This window comes from Athene cunicularia (genome assembly GCF_003259725.1).
Source record: "Athene cunicularia isolate RWA chromosome 19 unlocalized genomic scaffold, athCun1 chr19_part1, whole genome shotgun sequence".
Lineage (NCBI taxonomy): Eukaryota > Metazoa > Chordata > Aves > Strigiformes > Strigidae > Athene > Athene cunicularia.
In genome coordinates, this window is record NW_020799124.1 from 5,501,648 (window position 1) to 5,529,179 (window position 27,532).

Consider the following 27,532-nt stretch of genomic DNA (forward strand, 5'->3'; position numbering starts at 1 on the left):
CTTCCCCACCTCTAACTTATAGGAAGGACACAATGCCTTTAGAAAATAGAGATTCCTTTCACCGCAAAACACGGGGGAATAACACCCTTGAAATAAAGGACAGGAATTTCACAGAAACAGCAAACATCCCAAAACTGTGTGTGCAGAAACAGTTTTGCAATAAACAGCCTGAATAAACAGTCTCTGTTTCTTTGAGGAAGCATCATCTAAGCAAGTGTATTGAATTATATACACGTCCTTGATGCTGTTACAAAATTCCGTTGAATTATATACACGTCCTTGATGCTGTTACAAAATTCTTAATAGAGATGAAAATTAGAAACAAGAAAAGGGTTAATATTAAGCAAGAATCATAAAAGTCCTGCATTTTTCGACTATACACATGATGCATTTGACACACATGTATCATCAGGCAGTTTATGAAGCAGAAGAAATTCTTCCTGGGAGTCTCATGTCCCCATCTAACAGGGATCCGTCCATTCTGTCTTTAGCGTGAAAAATTACCTCGTTTGTTTATTGAAACGGAACCTTACATTTTTGGGAGCAGCTAGCTATAAAGAGGTGGAATCTATGTTCATTTCTTCTCTTAAAATATTAAATTTCAGTGATCCATAAGCTTAATTAACTGATCTGAGGGGATTACCACATTAAAGAAAGAGATGTAAAACTAAACTTATTACAAAACCCATTCTGTTTTCTTATACATAAAAAAATAATGCAAATTAAACTTTTATAGGTGTTTGTTTTCAATGCTTAAAGCACAGCTGATAAAGAATATTCATTAGGGGACTAGAAGTACAGTTTTATATTATTGCTAACTCTGTCCTCAGAATAGTAAATTCAGGAGAAAATAATCAGTATATTAAAGTATATTTATATTTCATGAAAACTCCACAAGTCTGTATCAACATCGATAACAGCAACAGCTCAACATTCTACTTCCTCTTCAAGACCTCTGTGTGTCATACAGTTTTTCACTCGTTCTGGTTTTTAGCTTCTCGAGATTGACTAAACAAGTATAGAACTAAATTTATAATATTGTAGTATTTTAGGAGACTCTAGACTGTAATGCAAAAACCAGATCATAGCGTTACAGGTTCAGCAGAATAAAAAAGATGCCAGCAAGGTAAAGTAGGAGCCTGAACACAGAGAATATTACTTGGAGACTTTTTAGATATTAATTCATGAAGTAAAGTCTTGAAATTAAATAACGTATTTTATTTTAGACTTTTTTTTTTTTTTTTTTGCATTCACGTATTTATGCCCTCTGATTTAATATTTTCTTCTATTGAACCTAGAATTTTACATCGTGGTAGCTATCAGCTGTGAAGCGTGGAACGTGTTTTATAATCAAGGAGAAGATTTGTGTTCGGGATTAGTTTTATCCGAGGCTGTGTGAAGTGAATTTTTATATGAGAAGCTTTTGCTGGTGAAGAAGCCAGCCAACTACTGGAAGCAACCTCATACTTTTTGCTCTCTTTGTCATCTTGTTGTGCGGTGACAGTAGCTCCCTGCGGCAGATCTTACGCGATGGTTGAGAACCATTTTTCTCCGTGGCCGGGAGTCTGTACAGCAGAGCTATAAGGTGCCGGGCTTTCACAGGTATTTTTTTCCAATTTGTAATAAGATCTGTAGAGCGGAAATACCACTGGAAAGATTCAGAGTCAGAAAAGCTGAGGCTGGAAGGGACCTTGGGAGATCATCTAGTCCAACTCACCCTGCTCAGTGTCGGGTCAGCTAGATTAAAGTGGAGAGGAGTATCAGCAGGAAAAAAAAAAAAACCCAAACCAAAACGCCTGCCTAGTTTCTTCTGTCAGGGAAATCTAGGCCCTGTGTCTGTTACAAAAACCATGCATGTTTGTTTGAACATTAAACATCTGACTTGCTAAATTAGGGCAAAGGAATTCTTCTGGGTTCTCTTTTTTTTTTGGTTTTGTAAAGTATTCCTTTCCTTCTCTCCTTCCAAGTTAAATGCTGCTAGTTATCACTTTTCTTATTGTGATTCTTGGCATATCTTACATTTTTTGAGAAATTCAGTGCTGCTGGAATAGTGAGTATACAAGAATTGGAATTTTTATTTTGTCAAGAACGCATATTTTTGCATTGGTAGTTACGAATTAAAGGTGGAAACTTGATTCTTACAGTGTCAAAAACCATAAGCAAGCATCACAGATCCATCATATGCTTATTTTTGAGAATTCCGTGACGATAAGCTTTTATTATCCATATTGTTATATTCAAGGTGTTCACTCCTGGTCCGTCCCACCTTCAGTTTCAGTATATAAGTATTTCCAGTTTCCACATATTCGTTCTCTCTTAAATTCTACTTTGTCATTCTTTCTCAAATTTTTTTACCTTAACAGTGTCTTTGCGAATCTTCTATTCATGTATACCTAATTTTTTCCCTATTTTTTTGTTGAGTATCTTTTTAAAAGTTGCTTTTTCTGTCTCAACAATAAGGAACAGCATCACTTTGGGCCGAATTTTGCAGTTCCCTTTGCAGTCCTCTTGAGCCACTCTGCACATGGATAAATGTGGCTTATTTTCCCTGCTGAAAACAGTCCCCTGTTGAATTTTTATAGAGTCAGAGAGGAAAAAAAAAAAAAAAAAGGACAGGTGTGATTGAATTATGCTGTGCCCCATTTAGTTTTTAGCTGTTAAGTCTGCCGAAAACTACTGCTAGCCAATGCACGTCAAATCAGGCTGCAGGGTTCTCTCACCCGTGTGAGGATGGACAGAAGTCTAGGAGGTCATTACAGGATTTCTGGGGAATCTTAACCATTGAATGAAAATTTTGTGAGGCAAAGAGTTTCTCCAAACAAGAACAGGTATTTTATGCTGTCTACCGAACTGATACATACTTATGGACAGTAAATTTCCGTAGATTTAAATAAGTGGCGTTATTGCTCAACACGTCAGAAGGCTGTGGGCAGACTACCCCAAAGAGAGCACCTTGCGTTAATGGCTAATCCTGAACGTGCTGGTCCTAGTGTGTAATTCTTCAGTGCTTTGGAAAGTTCTTATAAAAGATGGTAGACAATAGTATTTCTTGTTTGTTACCAAAACAAAATTCAGATATCACGGAGCTGACCTCAAACCCATACGGCAGATCAGGTGCTCTCTAGACACTCTGCATTTCAAAGAAAAAAAAAAAAAACAACCCAGCCCAAATCTATTCCTGGGTGGAAAAGTAGGGCATACATTAATTAGTGACCTTAAAGCACAATGGAAAACTAACGGGGCAATGCCAAGTCAGAGTATGAGAAATTCTAGAATATTAATGATGTTTGCCTCTGATCTCATACATGGAAGAATACGTGTGTTCTCACCTCCCAGAGGACAGGGCTGAGGCTTTTTGACATCGTCAGGCTCAGTGGCCCAAATTAATTTCGTTCCAGTGAATTTAGAGAATCAGCTGAAATTACTGCAGAGCTGCAGGTCTTTGAGAATTCGCTGACAATGAGTACTGTATACAAGCCCGAAAGGAGGCAAACACAGTGCCCGTCTTGAAACTAGAAAGTATGAGGGAATTACAGATGGCAGGTTTAATTCCCAGAAAAATACAAAATTAAAACGCCAAAGCACCAAACTAAGGAAAAGAAGGCAAAAGTAAAAGCCATTGTGAATTTGCTAAGGAGGAACTGTCATACTGTCATTTCCCTGTGTGCTGCCCTTGCGAGAAGAGGAGAAGGTGCACAGGTAATATGGCTTGACTTTAGTGAGGCTTCTACGTGACGTTCTCATCAACAAATTAAGAAGATTTATCTTAAACAAAGCGCAAGTAGAGAGGAGGTAAACCTGGGTGGAATAGGGCATTAAGAGTAGCAACTGACTGTTGTCAGGAAAAAAAAAAAAAGGTATTTTGGATCGATTTCTTAGAGCCTGATACTATTTGATATTCACTGAAGACTTTTGTGATAGACTAGAAAGGGACACTCATCAAACTCGGAGACAGCGTGAAGACGGAAGGCTTTGCATATGTATTTAGAGGACAGGATTAATATTCAAAAGGATTCCGAAAAAATGATCTGAAGAAAATAAAACGCAATTCAATAATAACTAAGTTCAACATCTAGGCAGGAATAATAAAGCCTGCAGAGAGTGGATGAGAACAAGTGACCAGGCAGCAATTCTGCATTAAAAGATCTCGAGGATTTAATGGGTTACAAGCTGAACCTAAATCCGGCCATAATGAAAAAGGCAGACATGCTAGCAGGCATAAGGTGCTTACAGAAATACATTCTGTGAGCCTTGTGAAGTTAATTCCTCTTGGTCTTGGTACAGTATCAACTGCAGGTTTGTGTCCAGCTTTGCTCGCTGCCTTTTGAAAGAGTGGGCTCTGGTTTGGAGTCCATAGGAGAGGAGTGAGAGCGGTCAGAGGCCTAGAAAATGTAGTTTATGAGAAAAAAAATCTACAGAATTAAGGTTGTTTAGTCTAGAAGAGAATTTATATTGAAGGACGTTCCAGCTCTTTTTTTTTTTTTTTTTTTTTTTTTTTTTTCCCTCTTGTTTGCTCTTCTTTTCTGCAGCTTGGGAGGACAGTGCCTAGCTGTTTAATTATTCCAGCTGGGAAAATAGTAAATTATTTCCTTCTATGAATTACTTACATTCCTGGGAGAACAGGTTCCTGTCTAATATTTCTGGCATCCTACCATTTGCCCACAGAGGGGAATGTTGCAGGGACCTGTCCTGGCAGGTCTGTTGAACCAGCAGTTAAGAGTTTGCAGGGCAGGGATACCTACCCATTCCAGGAGTAAAGTACGGGCTAGGTGTGGAAGTTGTAAGCTGACACTAGATGAGCTCCTTTGAGAGGCTCTAACAAACTGGTGAGGCAGCAGTACAGAGGGAAACAAATTGGGTTAAAATGACAGCATGTTTAGCTTCATTACATGACTCTGATGGAACCTCACCCTATATGCTTCATTCATTTCTGAGCACTTCACCAACAGAAAGATAATAATGCTCTGGATTGCAGTAGCCCTGTCTCATCCAAACATCTTAAAATGATTTTACATATATTTAATAAGCCTCAAAAGACACTGCGGAGATTCGTAAAGGCTATACAGGGATCACTTTACTAACCACACGTTTAGCAGCTCCCTTCAATACTCGGCAACATTTAACAGGGCACGAAGAATGTACACTTCATTTGAAAATGCTGGGGAATTTAGGTAAAATACGTAGAGTTTTCTTATGCATTATTATTTTGTTTATATAATGCGAAAAGCAACATTGCTGTTCTGTGGTCAACTCTAAAGGTCTTGCATCCCAAATAATAAAAAAAAAAATATATTCTCTCACGGTTGTTTAGAATATGTGGCTCTTTAAGGTGATTTGAAGGAAGAGTAGTGGCATATAGGCTGGTTGGGAAGAGGGGGGGTTGCAAGAAGCACAGCAGGCTGGATTGTAGTGAGGGGCTTCAGCTTTCTCAGCAGAGTGAGAAACCACTGGTAGTATCTCATGTATGACCAGGAGATTTAGCTGCACAGAGGGCTGCAAAAAATGGGCTCTGTTGTACAGGACTGAAATGATTAAAAATAAATAAATAAATAAATAAATAAATAAATAAATAAATAAATAAATAACCCAAACCAAGCTGTTTGTCTGTGGGGTGAGGAGCCAGTTAGGGAAGTAGCATGACTTGAATTTATGCTTGAAATGTGGCAGAAGGGTTAATTATTGCCCTAATCTGATTAAAAGTGGCACAGTGTCTGCGATAAATAGAATTGGCCAAGACTTTGCTTTTAGTCCTTAAAGTAAGCAGCATCCTGTCCTTAGCACCGTATTAGGGCATCGATTCAACAGTGACTCAGAAGACAGAGCAACACTTCACAGCTCTGCTTCCTAAGGCAGAGGGAACGATGCCGCTTGGTGATTTGTTAGTGGGCTCTCACTCAGGGTATTCCAGCCTCCTTCAACCTTGCACGGCCTCTGAGAGCTGCCGCCTCGCTTCCAAACCGTAACCAAACGACGAATCGCCTTGGAAAGGTGTGGCACTGGCCATACTCGCAGAGGGACAAGAGGAGGATTTTTATTTGTCCCTCTCGCTTAATCTGCATTATCTCCACAATTAATCTCGTCGTATTTCGAGCTAACGATTTTCTGAGGTGCAGGAGAGCAGAGAGGTGTGTTTGACCCAAATTGTAAAGCCCAGGCTTTCGGAGTGACAACAGAGGACACGGCCGCAAACAGCAAATCCAATCTGCTTGGGAGTTGATCTCACTGTTTCGATGGCTCATGGGCACTGACCCGCCAAGCGCTCTTTTGCTTATGCCACATCCCAACCAACGCTTTTCCTTACTTTCCAACGGACACAGAAAGAGGCAGCTTCCAGTGTTCCTTCAAGAGTGAGGCATAAGCTCCTAGAATATTTTGCGTCTTTAGTTGTTTGGTTTATAAGCAGGACAGAGCGGTACATGTAAAAATTCTTCGTTATACACTCTTCAGTGCTTTGGGTCCCTATCTTTAAAGGCTAAATACATGATGGGCTTTTTTTTTTTTTTTTTTTTTTTTTTTTTTTTTTTTTTTTTTTTTGAACTTCTGACTTCAGAGCTGGCTGTGGTCACTCTGGGCTATGATCAAAGGCTCCTTTTGGTTCTAATATGAATCAATTATAATAGTTTTTGCAGGACTTGGAAATCTTGTCTAATTCTTTGGAGGCCTTACCCCTGTCTCCCTGTCCTTGGTCATTTAACAGCCTGTGCAACGAGGTTGTGGGGCTGATTTCATGATTGAAAGTAGTTTTGCATGACACTGCTTCTTGTGTTCAATTTCTGGATTTTGTGGCCTAAAAAGTTAGAATGTTGCTGTTGTGGTTAATGTTTAGTTTCCAGAAATCCTAAACAATTTTTTTTTCTCTGTTTTTACAAAACAGATGCTCTAAAAGCACAGTGCATTTTCTGGTGGTTTTTTTTTTTAATGTGTCTCTCTCATTATCCCCTTAAAAAATTGTATTAGAGCAGTGAGCTATTCTCCTAAAAAAAAGAAAAAGCCTGTTATTACAAGGAACGGATCAGAAAGACATTGCTTCATGTAGGTGACCCTCTTTCTACGCTTTCCTCTTTCAGCTCAGTGTTTTGCAGTAATGGCAAGTGTCTTCATGTGCTCCTGGCAGGTTCCTGTGTTACACCTACCACAGTGGCATATAGATATTTCCATTTACTCCCTGGAGTACTGACTCCTGTCTCAGTAACTAACACGCGGCTCCTGTTGTATCTAGGAACATGGCACTATTCTACAAGTATCTGTGTTCACGTACAGGCTACTACTGTCTCACACTACACTTTAACCTTTGAGGCAAGTGGAGATGCTCAGATCACCGGGATGCAGTCCCTCATTTCATTTACATCGATACCACTTCTGCCCATGTTTATCACCCCTCACCGGGATGTGGGGTAAACAATTGTATAGCTTCAGTTGTATATTTTCTTGGCTGCATATATACTACAGGGTATCACCTGGCTAAAAGCAATCTACACAGTCCTTTACTCCTGAAGAATTATGCACTTTAGAGAATTAATATTTTTTGTTCTTCTAAGGTGATAATTATTTATGCACAAAATACATACATTTTCAGCCTAAAATTCACCCAGTTCAACCTAGCTCATATCAGCACTCAAGTTAGAAATGTATGATTCGGATAAACCAAACGGAAACATTTATAAAATAAAATCTAATTCCCCAAGATTTATGACCAGTAAATTTGCAGGAGGGCCAAGAGTGAGTGATGTCTGGTTGTTATTTATAGGTTTGATAATTATTGTGTTTGCAACACAAACAGTTCCTTTCTTGCTGGAAATCTAACAGTCTGAAACTAAGAAGTGAAAAGGCAGCGATATACTTCCAGGGCATGTAAAGCAATAAGAAACAAGTTTCCATTTGCAGTACTCAAATTTAGCAATTTCTGCAGTTAGCACACCCCAGCTTCTGTCTGGATGTCAGTTCAGTCACCTTCCCGCATAGGAGTAAGTCTAAAAAAAGTTTTCATCTACTACTACAAAACACATGAGGCAAAAGCAACAGATTTGAAACGGAGGCTGTAGTGAAAGCAAGCTTGATTTCAACACATAGTAACTTTTCAAGTTTTTGATTCACCATCGGAAAAGTTTGAAATAAATCTATTATGAATCTGTGAGACATGAGACTACCCACTTTTTTAGAAAATATTTTTTTTGATTTGTCTTTCTGTTAATTTTTTTTTTTTTTTTTTCAGTTAATGGTAAACACTTCCAGCTTTCTTTGTAACTGCGGAACAGAACGTAGCTTAGAATAAGCTGGTATACACCCAAGACAAGAAAAGGTTGTTTGTTTTGTTTTGTTTTGTTTTTTTTTTTCCTTTGGGAAATCACCTACAGCCTTCATTTCTCCCAGTACTACACCAATGGATCTACGAACTTACCTGGTGTTTTCTTGAATCCTTCTCTTGCTACTCTTCACTTGTGGCTGATAAAGACCTATAGGAGTTGCCGAGGAACGGGATGTAGGTGCTGACCTTCCCCTTCCCTCAGCCTGAAGTTCTTCAAAGTCAGCCTCAGGGACTTCAGATTAAATAGATGAGCCAAGGCAAAAGAGTTCTGCTCCCCCTTCCGTTTGGCTTTCACGGCTGAATTCTAAAAAGCTATATGAAGTTGTCAGAGGTTTCCTCTTACCTTTTTACTGAAGCAGAACGGCGTGCTGCTGCTCCAGGACAGGATTAGGTCATTCAAACAGCCCTGCAGAGAGAGTGGAGGCTCAGCGGTACAGAGTCTCCAAAGGCTGGAAAGATCTGATCTTACATCAGGTGAGAGAAGGCAGCTGGCTAGGCAAGCCAATAATTATGATATCAGCTCTTGTTCGCCTCAGGCAGTCCTGCATTTAATAAGAATACAAATATGACTAAGCTGCAGTTTTGTTGTTTTTTTTTTCCTTGTTCTCTTGGTAATTCTTCAGAGAAGTTGGGCAGGTATTGAGCTCTAACTGTCTGGCAAGAGAGTGCTCCCTCTTAACCTCTCTGTTTTTCTTTTGATTTAAAATACCCATCTGTTACTGTGTTTTGCAAACCTATTATCCACCTGTGGTTATTAAAAACACTCTTTCCTGGCATGGATTTTGCCATACTATCAGAAGGCATTCAGCTACCAGAAACAGGCGTGCGTCTTGCGTTTGTTCAGTCCGAACTCTTATGGAAAGGAACCGTGGCTCCGCCATAGAACGTCAAAACACGTTGCACCATTTAAATTTAACACTACAAGACCAGTGTACTCAAGGTAACACTCCTTCCCCAAAACAGAGTGTCTTAGCAGAGTCACAAAAATAGAACTAGATTGGAGGAGTGTATGCATTTGTGTCGGCGTATACGTGTCTGTATAAATTTATGTGGAGAGGTTTGGGGTTTTTTTTGTGTGCAGATATGCAGAGAGGAATATGAGTTTAAATGTGACATTGCAGGAATAGATATTTCTGCTGCCCTTACCTGGTTTTGTGCACACTCTACAGTCCCCTACACAAACCTGATCACACCTACTGTAATAATACTTACCTACCTCATAGGGTGTTGTGAGGATTAATTAATGTTTGTAAAGTTCTTTGAAGATGAAAAGCCTTGAATGAGTGCTAAATATAATTATCGTCATTCCACAAAACAGTAGAAACATCTTTGCGGCCCCCAGGTTATTGTATAGGTACACCCATGTTTATCTCCCACGATTATGGTAAGATACTGAATAAGGTCTTGAAACTTTGATAAAAACATGCTCTCTGCTTTGGAGCACATATTTATCTTCATGTTAAGTTCATGCTATTCATGAAGTGTTTTTCGTGATTCCTGTTGCAGAATGCTTTGCACAGATTTGTGATAGAAAAGATCTGCCGTATGTCATAACGATAGGACTGGTGGGAGACAAGCCATGCTTTGACCTGTGATGAATTACTTCCTACCGAGAGTTTGCCTCTTTGATTTTATTACATCTATTGGGAACTTCTGATAGTCGAAATGAAGACTTTGTCAATTTATCAGCTGGATCTAGTGGGCACGGAGTGTTGGTGGATATGCTCTTTCCTGTCTGGAAGATCTCAGAGATAGTGCTGGATAATTATCGGTCCTCTGCAAAGGCTTTCACATCTGATGTTCCACGGGGTTACATGTCTACGGCTGGCAGGGAAGATTCTGAGATGGTTCAGGCTACACTCGACATCTTTACTTAATCATTCCCAAATTTTGCACTACCCTTAATTTACAACTCTGATGGCTGAGACAGACAAATCTGAGGTGATTTTATGTTAGTAACTTCGGTGCTAACTGCGATAGCTCAGAACCAAAGTAAACTAATGGCCTGATTATTAATCCAGTCTCTGTAGTGAGCTTTGCATCCTGCCTTGCAACCCGATGTAGTTATTGGTACCCAAGTTAGCTGGTTTAACATTAACTTGTTGGGTGTGTTTACTTGAGCTGGCGTCACAGGTCGGTTGCAGTGCAGAGATAAGATCCTGAATGAAAGTGAACCACTGACTGGCAAGCATTATCTCTTCTTTCCTGGGATAAGTATCAGGAGGAAATACCTAGAGGAAAGGGGGGTGTCAGTGTTTGCTGCAGACTTTTCCTGTTTCTCACCGATGTGTGCCACAGCCTTCTACCAACACCTGCTTTCGTGGACATAAAGAGCACAGCCCACCTAGCCATACTGCTTTGTGGTGTTTCTCCTTTTGACTGGCAAAATAGTTTTGTAGAATATGAAGTCAGTATTTTTTTTTTTTTCCCCTCGAAACTATCTTACAGTCAACTTGAAGAGTTTTCTTAAACTAAACCAGCTTGGTCTTGAGGAGATGAAGCCATACGCCACAAGCAAAGAACAGAAGAGATCAAGAGGCTTACATCAGAACAAACTTAGTTTTGTCAGATCCAGACTAGACTATTGTAATGAATTAACTTTATATCTCTTCTTGGTCTGAGCTTTTATTGAAAGACGGAGGTGTTTATTTGGTGTACTGGCAGCTATTCTGAACTGTTAAATTCTGTTTTCAGATCTGATCTTTCTTTTTTTTTGGGGGGGGGAAAAAAATAATTCCTGCTATTAAAGTTGCAAAGTAACTATTCAAAATGCAAATCAGTGGAACCAATTCAGTGGTGTCTGCCTGAGACTATAGTTTGAAGTAATAATGTCAGCAGGTGGAAATGGCTCCTATCTACTTTCACGAGGGCTCAGCTGCCCGTTGGAGATTACTAAAGTGACAATGCTGTTTGGTGCTTCCACACAGGGAAAAGAAATGACGGTCTGCATAACTGACATGGCATGATGTCTTTGTAATATGTCCAGAATGAGTGGTTCAAGAACCTGCTTCCGTATTTGTGTCCCTCGCTCAGGCGGTGTCGTCCTGCACGATCTGCTTCCTGCAGCGCTACGCTTTGACATCGGGGGTATAGGAGGTTATTTTGTCATAGAAGTTGGAAAAACATGATTATCTGCTTATATTCCACGGTATGATCCTTGTCTCAAAAGTTTTTCCTGGACTAGCTAGTGCTTTTCAAAGCAGAGCCCTGGAAATAGATAACTTGAGATCAACGGTGTGCACAATGCTTTGTGTCCGATTCAGAATGTCTCATCAATTTTAACGTAAAATGTTAAAAAACCCCACAGAAACCGCCTGTTGACCTCGTTATAAACCCTTTCTGCTATTTAAAATTGGCAAGAATGTTCTTGTTGATCTGGAAATCTGTCAGTGAGGAGTTCTCCCTATGAACTTACTTCATTTGGTGCCCAAGCAGAGCATAAATTCATTCCTTTGATAAAATATTCTTATTTAATTTAGTAGTGGAATAATTGCTTATTTTTAATACATTGTTTATATTTTATTATGCAGTGATGGCAGCAGTATTTGTTATCATAAATAGCTTTGTAGGCTTACAATTTTTGTATCCTAACATTTGGATGATAAGCTTACAAAATGACTTAAGACGTAATCTAACCAGCTATTCTGCCACCATTAAATAGGAAAAGTGGCCTAGCATCTCTCCCTTGGGATCACCTGAGGGAAGACACACCTGGGTGTAACTTAACCGTCTGCTGTGCTGCCTTTAAATAGTAGTCAGGGCTTGCTTTTTATCTTCTGAGATATCCCTAGGGAATACACACCTTGGTTTAACCTACATACACTTCAGCCCATTTTTGTCCCTAAGAAATAATCCCAAGTGCGTTTATCTGGTGGTTTAACATGTCTAGAAAAACACATTGCTAAACTAAACTTATCAATGTTAGCATTTGATAGATTTAAGGGATTTTATTATTTTATATTTATATTTTATAGAAATATTTATATTTTTATATTTTACTATTCTGATTCCCTTCTGAGCCTCTTATTTTGACAAAATATATCTGTCTTTTGCCCTGCCGCTGTTTTAGCTTAGAGGAGCTGTGAGTTGCAGTGTTCGGTTGGAAGACTGAAGGTTAAGATTCACTGGGAGATCTGAATTATAGCCTCCAAATCTGGCACGCCCATACGATGCTCTTTTGCTGGCATTTGCAGAACTTTCTGTTTGTTAACCGTTTAATCTAAAATTAAAATATAAAGAACCATTATTATATATGAAATACTGTTTCCTGACCAAGGATTTAGTGTTGCCCATAAAGCACAGCATCTGTAGCAAAGTGAGAGCTGCGATGAGCTGCATTTTAGAAATGGGGATGAGCTCAAGACATGGTGTTGGGCTTGACTCTGTGCCTCTCTGCTCCAGGTGAAATTCAGCTGGGTGATCTAGATACGTGTTACAGTCATTGTGTCATCTAGCAGTATGTTTTGTTTTGCTTTTTTGACAAGATTGCTATTAGTATGCAACTCTCAATACGGGAGTGAGACGATAAATTTAAGACAGACATATTGGGCTAATGGAGTAATAATCTCTGATTCTCCTCACAAGTTTATTTTGTCTTGTGCTTAGTTATTTGTTCCTTACAAGTATTCGGTATCGTATGCCATGCTAAGGATACGGTATCCCTCCACGGTGGCTGGACCTTTCTCCTGTCCTCACAGAGGAATGCTCATTTCTCCTTGGAGCTGATCACTGTATATATATATATATATATATATATATATATATATATAAATTTTCAGATCTCAAAATCAGGTTGAAATGGCCTGTAACACATCACAAACTTTCTTCTCTTCTCATAGAACATAATCCGTGAAGAGTTGGCAGCATTCTGTCAACTTTCCCTGTTTTGTTGGTATCGCACTTCAGAAAGAGTATTTTGTGGTTTTCTTCCCTTTTTTTGTTACAAGGTTAACAGAAAGGGAGAAAGCTTTCCTAGCCTGAAGCTGCTGGATAAGTGGCACGTTGGCAGGGTGTCTGTTGGGTTTTATGCCTTGGTTTTTGGTTGTCAGGCTTCTTCTAAACATCACAGAGTTGTACGGAGAGAGGCTATTGGGGGAGTTTTGGTGACATGGCAATAGTAAGGAGAAGGTCTACCCTACATCAAATTCCACAGCACGGTAATTTGAAGAACACATTCTCTGTCAAAGTCAAGAACGTAGAAGAGTGAGGCCAATGTCAGAAGACAAATGACTGAACCCCAGCAGTGCTTCACTAAGTCACTTGACAATGGCACTGGAAACTTTGGTGATGATATTGGAGAGAAAAGAACAGCTGGAGCTGGCTGATCTGTCTAGTCACCTCTAACTCCTCTATCTAAATAGGACTTTCTAAAGGTCAGACCACATGAGATCCAAAGGAGAATGCTATTGCATTCTGGTTTTAAGGCCCTGAGGGACTATGGGAGTTTCAAGAACATGTGGAACTACAAGTGGGGCCTTTGAACTCTATGAGTCTTCCAAACCCAATCCTGTTGCATTCATGACTCTGAGTATGTTATGCAGGTTTGGCTACTTAGCGCTGAGGCATAAGCAATGAAATGATCACTCATACATTACCTTATATTATTGCTTCTAAGGCTTGCTGCCTGCTCTTTTTATTTTCCATTTATTTTAAGCTGTAAGATGATTTCAAAGGTGTTGAATAACCCACACCTACCCCAAACAGTGTGCATCTTTTGGGTTTCGGGCTATTTTCTGGTCTGTTCCTCCTTGCTGACATTCTATCATGAACATGCAACATCCTTTCTGGAGCTGTGACAGAGCTTAGGGACGACATTTGTGATGTTGCTTTGTGGTACAGACGAAGCATTTTAGCAATTTGCTGCACTTACTCTGCAACCCAAGACGAAACACGCAGTATTCTTGCACCGTTCCTTTGCAACAGCCGAAGAAAATCTGTTTTGAGTTGTTTGAGGATCTCTCCTGTAGTGCACTTAGAACCTGCCGTACTTCTCAGCTTGCAGAACCTCCTACATCCCTTTCAGAAAATTTAGGAATTTGCTAACCGGAATTGCTTTTATATTTGCCTCGCTCAACGTATTTTCTCTAGAAGTCTAAGAACACTGCAGCTAGAGATAAAACAGTCTCTGGACCACAACCTTTAACCAAGTTTCTAACCAGTTAGTGACATGATTGGTTCTAAACAGGATGATTAATATTTAGCTAACTAGAAGGCCGCTAACAGTGTTTTACTCCTGCCAGAGGCTTAGGCTAGCACATGATTATCTTCTTATAACTGGCTTGGCAGAATTGTGTGTGTGTTGGTTTGGTTTTGCTTTTTTTTTTTTTTTTTTTTTTTTTTTTTTTTTTTTTTTTTTTCTTTCCAGCCCCTTAACCATGTCTAATAACCAGTACAACTGGTCTGTCTTCTTCCTTTCTTGGAGTGTGCTTGCATGTTCCTAACTACAGTGCTCCATAAGCGGCTAGTGCCAATACATGCACACCCTTTTAGCGTTTCTCCACGTCCATAGACTTTGGGGGAACATTTGTCCCAACCTTACCAAAATGCACGGATAATAATGTGAGAAATACAGATTCATAAACAGGATTGGCAGACTTGTATTGCAGAAAAACTGTCGTAGGAACACGACTCGGATTCAGTTGTTGAAACGTGAGTTTCTGATGAGCTCATTAAGGGAACGTAGTTATATTACAGTATTTATAGGCAAAGCTGACAGGTGCTTCATATCATCACTCCAAGGTGTTATCTCAATTATTGTATTGATTTTGAAACAGAAAGAAAAAGTGGGAAGATTTTACCTTCATAAGGATTCGCATACTGGGTTTTCCTAACTAATTATAATGCAAACACAGCCTGGGATGAATTATTATTTGACAGAGTCTGGGGCATTTTTTTGGATGTGGGGAAATACACAGTGCATTCAGCAGGAAGGTTATGGAGTTATACCCGGCTGTCAGTCAGGTTTCTGAGCTGACCTTCCGAGCTCCTGTACGCAAGACTTTAGAGCCATCAGGTCAGTAATCACAACTATATGAGAGAGGTTCCCCCTATCCTGTCCAAAACCTTTCTGTATCTTGCTTGGGCAATCCTTCCTTCATCTTTATCTTCACACATAATAGTGGAAAACATAAAACCTTGTGCTTCCGCAAACAGCAGTTGAAATCATCCCAGGGGTATTATCTTAGAAACTAGAAAATGATTCAATGAAAGAAGGAATGAATCATGTAAATACTCAAAGTGTTGTACCTCAGCAATGTCCCTCCCTTCTTAATACAAAGCAAAGAACAAAAGCAGGCTGCTGCCTGGCATGGGCCCCTCCTAGATGACTTACTGGGACTGTGAAATCATCAGAAGCCTCAGAAAGAAGTGCTTAGGCAGCGTTTATGACTTGATTTTCTTCTCTTCAGTTCTGTGTAAGCGTGGAACCGGTAGCTGTGTTCTCTTGAATGCCTGCATAGATTCTAAAAGATGGATGAAGGGCGGGCATGGACTGAAGCAAATGTTTTAAGTCCACAGATTTCTGTGTGGGTTTTGCATTTCAGAAACTGAAAATGGATTTTTAGAGAGAAAACATATTGCATGGAAGAGGGGGCATAAACATCATAAGGTCATGAAAATATAAAACCGCATTTTCATTGCTGAGGATGATTTTTAAACACTTTGAGAAAACAAGTAATGTGAAATTGTGTGGTCTGTTCAAATGGAAAGTTATAATGGGAAGTAAAAATCCTGAACAGGCCATTAATTCCTATCCGGCAGACAAACCAAGATTGCTTTAGCACTTAGAGGAACTTCACTTGAGAACAAAATATTGATCTCAGATCGCCAGCTTTAAAATTAAACCTGCGAGATACAAGAGGCAGAGTAACCCGCTGCAGAAAGTGCTCAGGGCAAATTATTTGATGAAAGATCATTGTACAAAAGATGAAGAGGAGCAAGGAGCATAAAAAGAAGTAATCGCAGCTGAAGTTTTCATTCTAAATTTAGTTAAAAATGTTTAAAGAAAGTATTATGAGTTCAGGTGATGCTCCAGTGTGTGAGGTTTCATAGGAAGCAACAGAATGGGTTCATCTTCACCGTCAACTCTAAGTCCTTAATTTTAATGTTTTTTCAGTAAAATGAAAACACACTGCGGCTGCTCTACATTGCTTGAATGTCTCTTTGCCAGTGTGGGGTTTGGTTTTTTTTTTCATTTTTGTTCTTTCTTTTTTTTTTTTTTCCTCTTGTTTTTTTTGCACAGTGTGCTTTTCACTCAGGCTCTTGTGACATCAGTGGCAAATGTCTGTGAGGAATTGCCTCAGGCCAGTGTGACTTTCAAAGGATAAGACAATTTGTTACCTTGCCAGTGAACAGTTTATTACATTTCTAATTATTGTTATTAGTCTGGCAGGTGGTGCCATGCACGATATTTTTACAACTGCCAAAGATGCAGGTACTTCTTTCATGACAAAAAAATAACCTGAGTAAGATTTAAAGTAAAAACAAACATTCTGCTGTGGTACGTGTTCGATAATTCTTTGCACTAAGGTGGTGTCTGTGGCACCTGGCTATTTTTATATCTTAAGCTGAAACGTACTGACTCTTGAAAGATTTTGTTGTGAGACCAATTGTAGTACGAGTGTGTTAGTAGCCTAAGTTCGATACGAAGGTATCTCTCCCTCCCTCTCAAGCTCTTTCTTCTAATTTTTATTACTTGTTGTGTAAATTAAAGAGTCATCACATTTATAAACTCTAACTCAGAGTTCATGTTAATCACCACCTAAGAATACTAAATATTCTTTCCCAATGAAGACGTAAGTTCACAAACATAGAGACTTTGCTTTCTCTGGTTTGTAGGGTTGCATGTGGTCAGATGAAAGGAATAATAATAAAAAAAAAAATACCGTGTGCATTTCAGTATGGGCTAAAGCAATACCATACTTACCCCTCTCGAGCAGCACAGTCCAGTTCCACCCATTGCTAGCTCTACAGAACAGTTGATAAAGCATGTCCTGCCTTTTGCTTGGTCATGTCTTCTGTGGCAAAACGTACTTCCTCAAATGGGTTCCCATTGCTTATTCCCATTGCTTATTCCACTCCAGTGAAACACTGAGCGGTTTCATGTCGCACTATTACTAAAGAGAAGAAATTAATTCGAAAGAAATAGGGCTCGGAAATAAAATTGCAATTTTCACGGCCAGCGGTATGTTGATCTCGTGTCATCAGGATTGCAATAGCAATACTACTTTGTTGTTAGTCATGTGGCTACTGTCTTAACAGATATGAAGCATGTTTGTCTGTTGTTATCAGGATATAAATAAAGTTGTTAAAAAAAAAAAATCGATTTATTCTTTTTCTATATAACTCTTTTTGCTTCTTTGCTGTTTGCCCAGGAATATCGAACAATCATATTCAGGCGAACCAGTCACTTAGATTTGTTACAGTTAATCCCACTGGATTTTACCGTATTATACTTTAGTTTAAGGAACTAAGGAGACGGGACAGTCTTCTTGCCCATCTCTGTCCCTTACTTTGACGTTTTAGGATAGGGCTGCACTGTGACAGATTTCCTTAACGCCGCATTTATCCGCTGTCAAAACGGAACGTAAACTGGCAGCAACAGGAAATTAAGTGGTGCATCCTCTAAGGAAAATGGATGGATACAACTGTTTAGTACAAGATTTAGTGTTTTTGTCTTTCTGTGACTTGGAGGAACTGCAGCTGTGCTTAGAATGGTTTCAGGATTTGGCTGACTTACGTATGCACCCGCTCCAGGTAAGCACTGATCTTGCTGGAGTAGAGAGCATGGGCATGTTTTGGAGTCATTCCCTGCAGGGGCTGTTCAGCAGGTACAGTAGGCCAAAAGTGGCACTGATTCAAAATAGTGGCTAGAAAGATATTACATACTTGACTGCACCTGGTGCCGAGGAAACTAAAGATGTCAGTCCCCTCCCCTTTCCCCATCAATTGTCTCATATTTCTGAGATACAGGTGTGTGGTTACAGTGTAAACAGACCAAAGATTTTTCTTCTAGGCTAATAAGCTGCTTTTTTTTTTTTTCCTTACAGTATCTCTGCCAAAATATAGAAACATACAGCATGAACTTCTGCACTTCCACACCCGCCATGCACACTGGGGAGAATGACTTTTGTTTCTGGAGCCAGAATGGCAGACAGAACCTGCCCCTCTGGCAGCTATACTTCATTCTTTTCTGAATATAATATAATATATCTGAAAATATAACATATATCTGAAAATATCTGAATATAATATATTTCAGAATTTTATTTTTCTCTTAGCCATACACCACGCTTTCTGTCGTCAGAGCATCTTAAGACGTAACGTATAAGCATGAAAGGGGAATTTTTTTTTTTTTCTGTGCCATTCACTGATCTTTCTGTTGTGACTATCCAGGAGGACTGTAGCTGTGGTCATTGGCTTTTGCCACTAATTAGAGAAAAAACCGTTCTGCCTTCATCCCTAAGCTTGCAAGTCTCTAAAAGTCATCTGTACAAATTCCGATGATGTTACTGTTTTCTACGTAGCCTGGATGATGAAGATGTAACACTAAAGGAATTAGAAGGACTAGTTCAGGTTGGCTAGATAGTATCTTCTGAGACTACTATTTCTTCAGTACCAGTTGTAGCTCTTGATACCGCAACACCGCTTGCTTAGGTCTAAGGAGAAAGGAAAAAGCACAGGTGTGAGGAAGCTTGCATTGTACAACCGTGTTATCTGCAATGCAGACAAATGATTTATGATTGCATGTTTCATGTAGCAGGAATGATATTGCCAGCGGTAAGAATAAGGAGGAAAATTCAAACGCCCTTCAGGTGACAGACATCTTCAAAATAAAGAGGATCCTTTTGAATTTTCTGGCAAGTCTCATCAGGATAGTCCTACAGCAAAAAAAAAGGGAAAGGTGACTTTCCCTTTGCAGTCACACAGCTGCCCCAGAATAACCACTGCTGACTGAGATGCCCTCGCTAGGCAACCAGGAGACCTGGTGCCGTAACAGCAAACTGTGCCGGGACTGTGTTCCCCTTCTGCTTTTGCACACAACTTCCTCTCCTTGCATTGTGCAGTTCCATATTAACGTGGACGTTAGTTTTACGGACAGTTCTGACCACTTTTGCTTCACAGAAAGAAACGAGAAGCTCTGTTATTGGAAGAATTAATGAAATTTGGTGTCCTAGCGCTTTCTGTTCCCTTCCAAAGAATGGAAAGCCCGAGGTCCCGGTGGTAGGTATGGGGAAAACTTGGAATTGCTCTGCTTCTCTAGACTGGACAGGCATCAAGGGAGATGAGGAAAATCCTGTAACGTTGCTAGGCTGGCAAGAGAACCTAAATAATAATCTGAAGTCAGCTGAATAGCATAAACTTGAAGCAGGGTAAAGTTCCGATGATTTAGTTGATCATACATAATGTTAATATCGCAGGTACAATGCCGTCTGAAAGTAGTCACAGCTAATGCTTTCTCAAGATACCTTACACAGGCGTACAAGGTCTGAGCCTCGAAGCAGTTGCATTTAGATCATGCACAACTATATATAAGGGTTGAGCCCTTGAATTAAGTGTTCTGTTCCTTCTCTATTTTCAGGTTAGTTTGTCCTTTGTGGTTTGGTTTTTTTTTTTTCCCTCTTTGACAATTTGAATCCATTTTATTAATTTTGCAGCGATGCTGTCATGCACTGCCTTTGAAAAGCGTTCCTCTTGTTCCCATTTCTTTCCCCTCAGCTATTCCAGGGTGTTTTCAGAGGAAGACCAACTCCTGACTAGTTGCTTGGCCTGGATTGAGGAACCTTGGGCATTCCCTGGCACAGTGTCCGCAGCCACCGGATGGCACATTGCAAGGGGATCTGTACATCCTGAATAGCAACCTGACGTCTGTTAGTATGATTAAAGGATAAATAATATTAAATGTTTCTTTAATACGAGAAAATGCACAGCATTGACAGTAGTGATTAAGTTCTATTAAGCAGTTGTTATTTTGGACACCAGGTGATTAGCACATTCAAACCACTTCATTTCCAGACTTTGGGACCTTGGTCATTACTTACTCAAATCATAAAGTTCAGTGAATCAAGTTGTAAATAGTTTTATTGGTTCCATGTCAGAAAAAAATAAATAAAATTGAGGGTTGCGAAATTCCTTGATGATTTAAAGTTACGTATTTCCTAAGTCCTTGTATTTCTCTTTTCTGTTCTTTAGTTGCTCATCACTGCAGAAATTTAAAATTCTGTTTCTGCCTTTGCAAACACTAAAACCAACGTGATAGTTGAGAGTAAAGAATCTCTGTGTTCCTAGAACAAATGTGCCAAATGGGGAGAGTTGGAGTTTTGCACTAAGATGCACACGACAGCCAACATGCCTTAGTTATCTGAGGGAGGAATTGCCTCAAGGACGAGAGTGGAACTGCTCTTACAGCTTCTGGAGAAAAGTCCATGTTTAGATACATGCTGATGATTATTGAATAAAACACAGGACCTTCATGTTTCTGTTGTTTTGTATTTTGCTTTCTGAAAATATTTTTCATTTTTTTGAGAATGATTTTATGTCCATTATACGATAAGGCTTCCTTCAAAGCCGGTGTTCTTTCTTGGGTTGGGTTTTTTAAAGCTTAGGAATTAAATTGTAGGATCTAGACCTATTTCAAGGTTTCAGTGCTATACAACACGGTTTCCTTAAAGTTCGTTTTAATTCCTTTTAAGTGACCGGGAGCAAATTTTTGATTTCTCCAAACCAACTTGAGGATTAAAAAGACGTGCCGGCTTTATCCTGCTTTGGCTTTAAAATTGTCATGTGTTTTGTTAAGACTGTTTATGATTTCAGTGCTTGATGAAGTGACCTTTGCATCACTTACATGCTGCTTTCCAAAATTCTGTCGAGATGTTTATGACGAAGTGCCTTTCTCAGCTGTAAGCTATTTTCACTGTTGTACCAGCCTGCTTAAAATTCTGCTGGTTTTCTAGTGTGGTCATGTGTCGTAGAAATACGTATGTTTTCCAGGATAAGCCCTTCGTATTCTCTTCAGTGTACATGTATGTGCCTGTAGAACTTGTGTGTGTGTGTGTGAGCGTGTGTGTGTGCGTGTGCCTGGGCAAGGCAAGGCAAGACAGCACCATAACTCCAGGGAAAATGGAGGAGGTGACTGCGAGTCACCCACTTACTCACTGGCACATACTGTGGGAAACCTGTATTTTGTGGTTTTGTAGAGCACTTGCTTTTTTTTTGGAGAAGACAGGCAAGAAGGCAGACGTCCCCTTCCCATTAACAAATTTATCACTTGCAACTCTTATGTAAAACAAACTTGGTGTCAACTCTGAAATGAAGAGCTGCATTGGAAATCACACCTAACTCCAGCAGGTGCTGAGCTGGCAGTTTCACAGAAGATTGTGAAATTTGATCACACAATGGGAAATAGAGCCACTCCTTCAGGGCAATATCTGGAAACATAATGGGGAGCCACCCTTCAAAGGTGATCTCTGTAATAATGGGGCTTAGAAACACTTTCTACCTGCTTTGCTTAGAAAATTATGAACATTTTTAATGGTGTTACTGGGTTTTGCACAAGCACACTATATTTAGCTGTACCTCAACTAGTCCTGCGCTCAGACACACCCAAGGCAATAAACTGCCCAGTGTGTACTCGCTCCTACCATCACTTCAAGGTGGAAACTATTAATGAGTTTTTCCGTTCTCTTTATGTCCTGGTATTATTGTCAGCTTTTCTTCTCTGTCTACAGATGACAGCTTTTCACCTGTCTTCTTGTGGAAGCTGGGCATTTGTATAGCCCTTGAGTAACTTTCGCTGCAGCCATCTCCTGGTAAGTCTCTAACCTTTATATACTCATCCATGCTAATGAACACGGAACACCCAGCGTTATTGCGCCGGCCCTATGACACTCTGTGCTACTTGATGTCTCTCTTCTTTCTTCTCGAGATTGCCATAAAGATTGCACCTGTGCTCCTGCATGTACTTAGGCACACCACAGCCTCTGAATAATGTAGACTAATAGAAAAGACTTCAAAGAATCATAACACACTTTTAAAGGGCTGGAAGGAGAGGCTGATGGGAAATGTTATAAGAATTCAACGTTTCCTGCTTAGCTAAGCAGTAATTTAGAAGGACATGTAAACTATGTGCAAGTATTTCAAAGAAAACAAAAAGAAAACAAAAGCTACGCACACTGCCCTGATGCTGTAGACAAAGAGCAAAGAAGGGAGAGGCTTGCAGCAAATCATCTGCTCGAGTTTGTCATTTTTAGGTACTCAGACACAGGGTGAGAAGGGTAATGAAAATAGTTAGACAGATTTGGATGTTATTTGACAGAAGTAAATGCAAAGGGAAAGAAGGTGAGCGGTTTAGCAGTGACCTGAGCAAGTCATTATGTGATTGAAATCAATTACCCAGGAGCTTATTAGCCAAACAGAAAAAAAAAAAATGTCCATCCTTCTTGTGCTGTGGCTATTCTATTCGATCCCTATCACACATCAAATCAAAACACCAACTTTCAAAGCCGCTGAAGGGTTCACACCAGACTGTTCTTTCTGAGACAGTGATTTTCCAGAGCAATTGTTCTTGCCAGGCCAATGAAGCTATCGGTGCAAGGGGAATCAGTGATCAGCAGACACCACAGTTGTCTTGACAGCTGGAACTGGAAAGAAACTACTGCAGGTCAGTGAATTCTAAAATTTCATAAATCAAATGTACGCTGCGCTTTGACCTTGTCTCCTAATATTAGGATAGAGAAAGAAAGAAGGAGGATTTTGAAAAGCATCCCGTACTATTTTAGGGTGAGACTCAGATTCACAGTCATTGACCCAGAATGGTTCAAGCGGGACTGCAGAAGTGCAACAGACTTTGTGCAAAACTTCCACAGGCAACAACAGAACAAAGCATTTAGTACAAAGTTCAGGGGCACGTATTGTATAACTGATGTGTCTGAATAACCCAACCTTGTTTATGGCACTAAGTGCTCAATTGGGCAAAGTGTCTGTGGGTATTTCAGTATCTCTGTTAGTCTGGTCATTAGGAGTCCATGTGCTACTGAATGTCACTTCCAGCAGAATAGGGATTAAATATTTAACAGTGTTAGGGACTTTTGAAAAGGCAGATCTTGGTTTTGAGATTGCAAGAAAATTACATGCTTAATAATAAATTAATTATTACTTTAACGATAAGAGAAAATCGATTATGCAAGCTTCTCTGGTTGTTTCAAGGTAAGTAAGCACACAGACAAGCAGTTGACAAAAGGAAGACAGAAGTAGAGGCAGTGATATATAATAGGAAAAATCTCCATAACACAGAGGTACATAAAAAAAAAATCTTTAATCCAATCATATCTATTTTAGGACACAGGGATTCCCCCCTTCTCAAGAGAATATTGCTATTCTTATCACGACCTTGCAGGCTGTAATCTTACATAAATAACAATGGGACAGATGTTCTAGGAAAAAAAACCCCACTCTTTTATATTCCTAACAAGTGGATTGCAAATAAATATGTTTCCAAGTGATAGAACGGGCCGACAGTCCGTGATTTGTCTGCAATCATCCAACGCTTGCCTGGCCCTGAATGCCCAGAGTGTATAACAATCGTGCACATTTTGAACACATACATGGAGGCTTGTATACTCATGTACAGGTGAATAGTCATATTTGTTGTGACAGTAAGATCTATGCACAAAATCAGGAATGTAGAGCCTCTCTCCTTCCTTTTATAGACACGCCTCTCCTTTCTCACTGCAGATTTCAGACTTTACAGGTGGAGCTTGAAAAGCAATGTAGCTAGCACGTGGGGAAAATCTACCCCTGCAGAGGAAGAAAATCTAAAGAAACCTGGAACAGTTGAAAAGCCAAGGGTTACCGTGTCTTACTGCTGGGGTAACGAAATTGCCTGCTGAACAGCACTGTTAGGCAATTTTATTGCTCTTATCAGCTGAATGATTTTGCTTGACGGAGGCTTGTCCTTTTGCACGGGACAGGCCTATCTCTCAGCCACTGCCTCTAGGCAAAACTTATGTGGATGATAGTCTTGGTCTCATTGCAGTTCTGACAGAAAGAGTTCTTGGTTCCCTTGCCTCTCCGTATTACGGGCATGCACCTGTCCTGTTTGCCCAAGATGGGAAAGTTTGCAGTTGGAACAAAGATGAAGCCCAGGTGTTGATGGCTAGAGTTATCGTCAGAACTCCTAGAATGTTGAGTAGAAACCCAGCTTTGGCCTAGAATTATAAAAGAGAAGTGTTATTAGTTGAACTGAGTACTTTTTTCCTGCTTTGCTGATTAGGATTGTTTGCAGGGTTAGATTTTCTCATTGGCTTTTTTTCACAACTTTGTCAGAACTTCATCAAATTACATTTAAGCTGGTTTTCTTCACAAATGTAATTTGTATTAGGGGAAAATGAGTTTACATTGGATAAAACTCTTAAACTAGAAGTCCTGAAATCCTTTTAATCCACTTATGTAGGACTTTATCTTCCGACCTGGCATCTATCTCTAATATTACATTGGATTTTTTCCTGGATCAATTATAAATTAAAGCAGTTATCAAGAGACATGGTATCCTTGTCCATCTTTCCTTAACATAGTGATAAACTGCATCAGGGCAGTCTAGTGAGATGTGCTAGGCTTTCCCCTAGTCCCTGCAGAAGGACTGGCCAGACGATGGGACTCTGACATCCATATGACCTACGTTTGGGCTTTCTGAACAGTTAGACATTGCCTTTTCTCATTGACAGCAAAATCTTGTTGGAATATCTTCAAGAGGCCTTGGCTGCTCTTTAAAAGCTCAACAGCACCTTTATAAGGCCCTGAGAATATATTAGTCAGTGTGATCCTTTATTAATTCACAAACATATGGTCTTTCCATTTGCAGTAAGCTGAGTACAGTGAGTTTTCTAACATTCTTCTGAGAAGAACCAATATTACAGAAAGGAAAGACTAAAACTAGCGATGAAAATTCTGAAAAGAATGTGCTTTCGCTCACCATATCTATAACCTTGAGTTGTCCATATGAGAAGACAATGGCGTTAGGAGGAGTGGCCACTGGGAGCATGAATGCCAATGATGCAGAAAGCGTACAGGGCAGCATGACATAGAGTGGATTGAGGCAGATCGCTTCAGCCTATGCAAGAAGGGAGAGCAAAGATCACGGTTTTGATATTAAAAAAATGCATAGAAATCTTTTGGCAGAAGACTGATCGTATTTGTCCGTGTCAGAAACCTCGTTCTTTCACAAACACTGCAGCCACTCACGGTTTGGTTCTGCTTTAGAAACTTCTGGCCAATGTCTTTATGCAGCAAATGCAAGAATTGGATTTTGTGGCCAGTGCTTTGTGTACCTGACTGTGGAATCTGATCACTGCTGTAGTATAAATTAATAATAATGGTTGTATTCAACTCTAAAACCAGGAAAAAAAATGTAAATTGGCTTCAAACTGGTTAAGAACAAAACTAAATTATCAGAGGAAACGTGGTAGCCCAAAGCTCTGAAGGTGAGCGTATCAGTTTAGGGGTTAGCTGCAGTCTGTAGCCTATGCAAAAAGATTTTGGTGGACAGTATTCTAGTTTCTATCTGGCACCTGCTTTGCATGCTGCAGAACTATGTCTACCCCAGCAACGAGAATCTCCCGTGGAAATGCAAAAGTCTGAATTAGGTCATAGAGCCTGACTAATGCTATCCCCTTCAGAGACTTCTGGAAGGCTAGTGGTCGGAGTGAAGTACAGTAATGGAATGCTGCAGGGAAGCAAAGGCTGCTGCTGTTGCTGTCCCTGCGCAGAACAAAGAGGAAAAAACAAGTACAGCTGGCAGTGACCTCATGAGGTTGTTTAGGCCAGAAGGTGAAGTCTAATATGCCAATGAACTTAATCCCTTTACTTTTCAGCAGCAATGATTTTAGAAAGGTTGAACTAAGCACTGTGTGTGTGAATACATACGCATGCACGTACACACGAGTCTGTTTTAAGTTCTGTATTCCTGACTGGACACATGAAGCAGTGCTTGGCTCTGTCAGCCAGTTAGTTTTTATAACTGAGCAGATGTCTGCTTGGAGAAGAGTTAAAAGCCGTTCTTTGAAAAGTATTTTGAAACGCTGGGACTTACCATTGAAGCCAGAATAGGGAGAAAGAGGGTAGTGGTGGCCACATTGCTGGTGCACTCGGTGAAAGTAGCGATGAGGAGACACAACAGGAGAGCAATAGCTGGGTGAGGGATTTCCTGCAGAGGAGTCAGCTTGCTACCTAACCATGCAGACAGACCGGATTCCTGTAACAGAGGAAAGGGCTCTGTAAAGGCAGTAGGCTGGAGAAGAAATAGCCACATCACAGCCCAGTTGCGTTTCTCGTAACAGTTCTGCCTTCCCTTCTCGTAGGAGATCTCATACAGACTGCTCTCTGTAGAAAACATGTAAGCTGCAATGCTCATAGACACGATAATTTGGAAGGTTAAATAAAAATAAATGTTCTTTCCCTTTCACAGACTTTGAAAGAAGAAGGTACATTTACAATACATTATTGATAACAAACAATTATTTCTCTGTTCAGGCCATTAGTTGTCCATGACCAATATTTGGGACATTTTTTTTTTTAATCTAACAAAGAAGGATCTTTGAACTCACTTTCTAAAATACTTCCATATATCTTAGCAGATATATTCTAGCGATTTGATGTAATTTCATCCCATTGTCTGAGATCTTGATCAACAATCTGAACCTTTTCATACCTTTCATCCTTCTCAGTTACTGAAAAATGCCAGCATCTTCCCTGTCATTCTGGACTGTAGTTTGGGCATCATTATTTATTCAGCTGTTCTTCTCAAGAGAACAAATCCTAACTGTGCCTGTCTTGCTGCTTCATGCATTATGGCCCAACTTTCTTACTGCTTTTGCAAGCAACCTTCTTCTTCATGTCCTCCCTATTTCATATCTTGTTTACTTCAGCCTGTCTCTTCTGACATTGAAGTGCCATCTCCCAGGAGGGTTGGAATCTATCATGAAAGGACTAGACTAATTGTCTGTCCTAGGGCAGGATAGCCTCTACCTAAATTATTACAGATAGATGTTTTTCAAACTTGTTGTTCAAAATCTCTAGCAACAAAGTTTCCAAAAATCTCCCCAGATAATTTTTTCAAGTGCTTAACTATCATTACAGTTGGAACATTTTCCTACTGCTTAACCTAAATCTCCTTTGCTGCAGTTTAAGCTCTTTAGTACCATCAGAATATATATATACTGTCTCTTATACACTGGG

At 39.8% G+C, this 27,532-nt stretch overlaps 1 protein-coding gene and 1 long non-coding RNA gene across 2 annotated transcripts in view; one reads left to right on the top strand and one right to left on the bottom strand.

Moving 5' to 3' along the window:
* The window catches only part of LOC113487109, a 39,683-nt gene that overhangs the window by 9,790 nt on the left and 2,361 nt on the right, over window positions 1-27,532 (top strand). Inside the window, exon 2 of the long non-coding RNA XR_003399729.1 lies at window positions 22,030-22,110. This is a non-coding gene — a long non-coding RNA (uncharacterized LOC113487109). The remainder of the gene's footprint in view (window positions 1-22,029; window positions 22,111-27,532) is intronic.
* The window catches only part of SLC13A2 (solute carrier family 13 member 2), a 13,697-nt gene continuing 9,823 nt past the window's right edge, over window positions 23,659-27,532 (bottom strand). The window contains exons 10-12 of the mRNA XM_026861515.1: window positions 26,388-26,549; window positions 25,272-25,409; window positions 23,659-24,507 (exon numbers count right to left, since the gene is read on the bottom strand). Of these exons, the coding sequence (XP_026717316.1) occupies window positions 24,376-24,507; window positions 25,272-25,409; window positions 26,388-26,549 (432 nt within the window). The 3' untranslated portion in view covers window positions 23,659-24,375. The remainder of the gene's footprint in view (window positions 24,508-25,271; window positions 25,410-26,387; window positions 26,550-27,532) is intronic.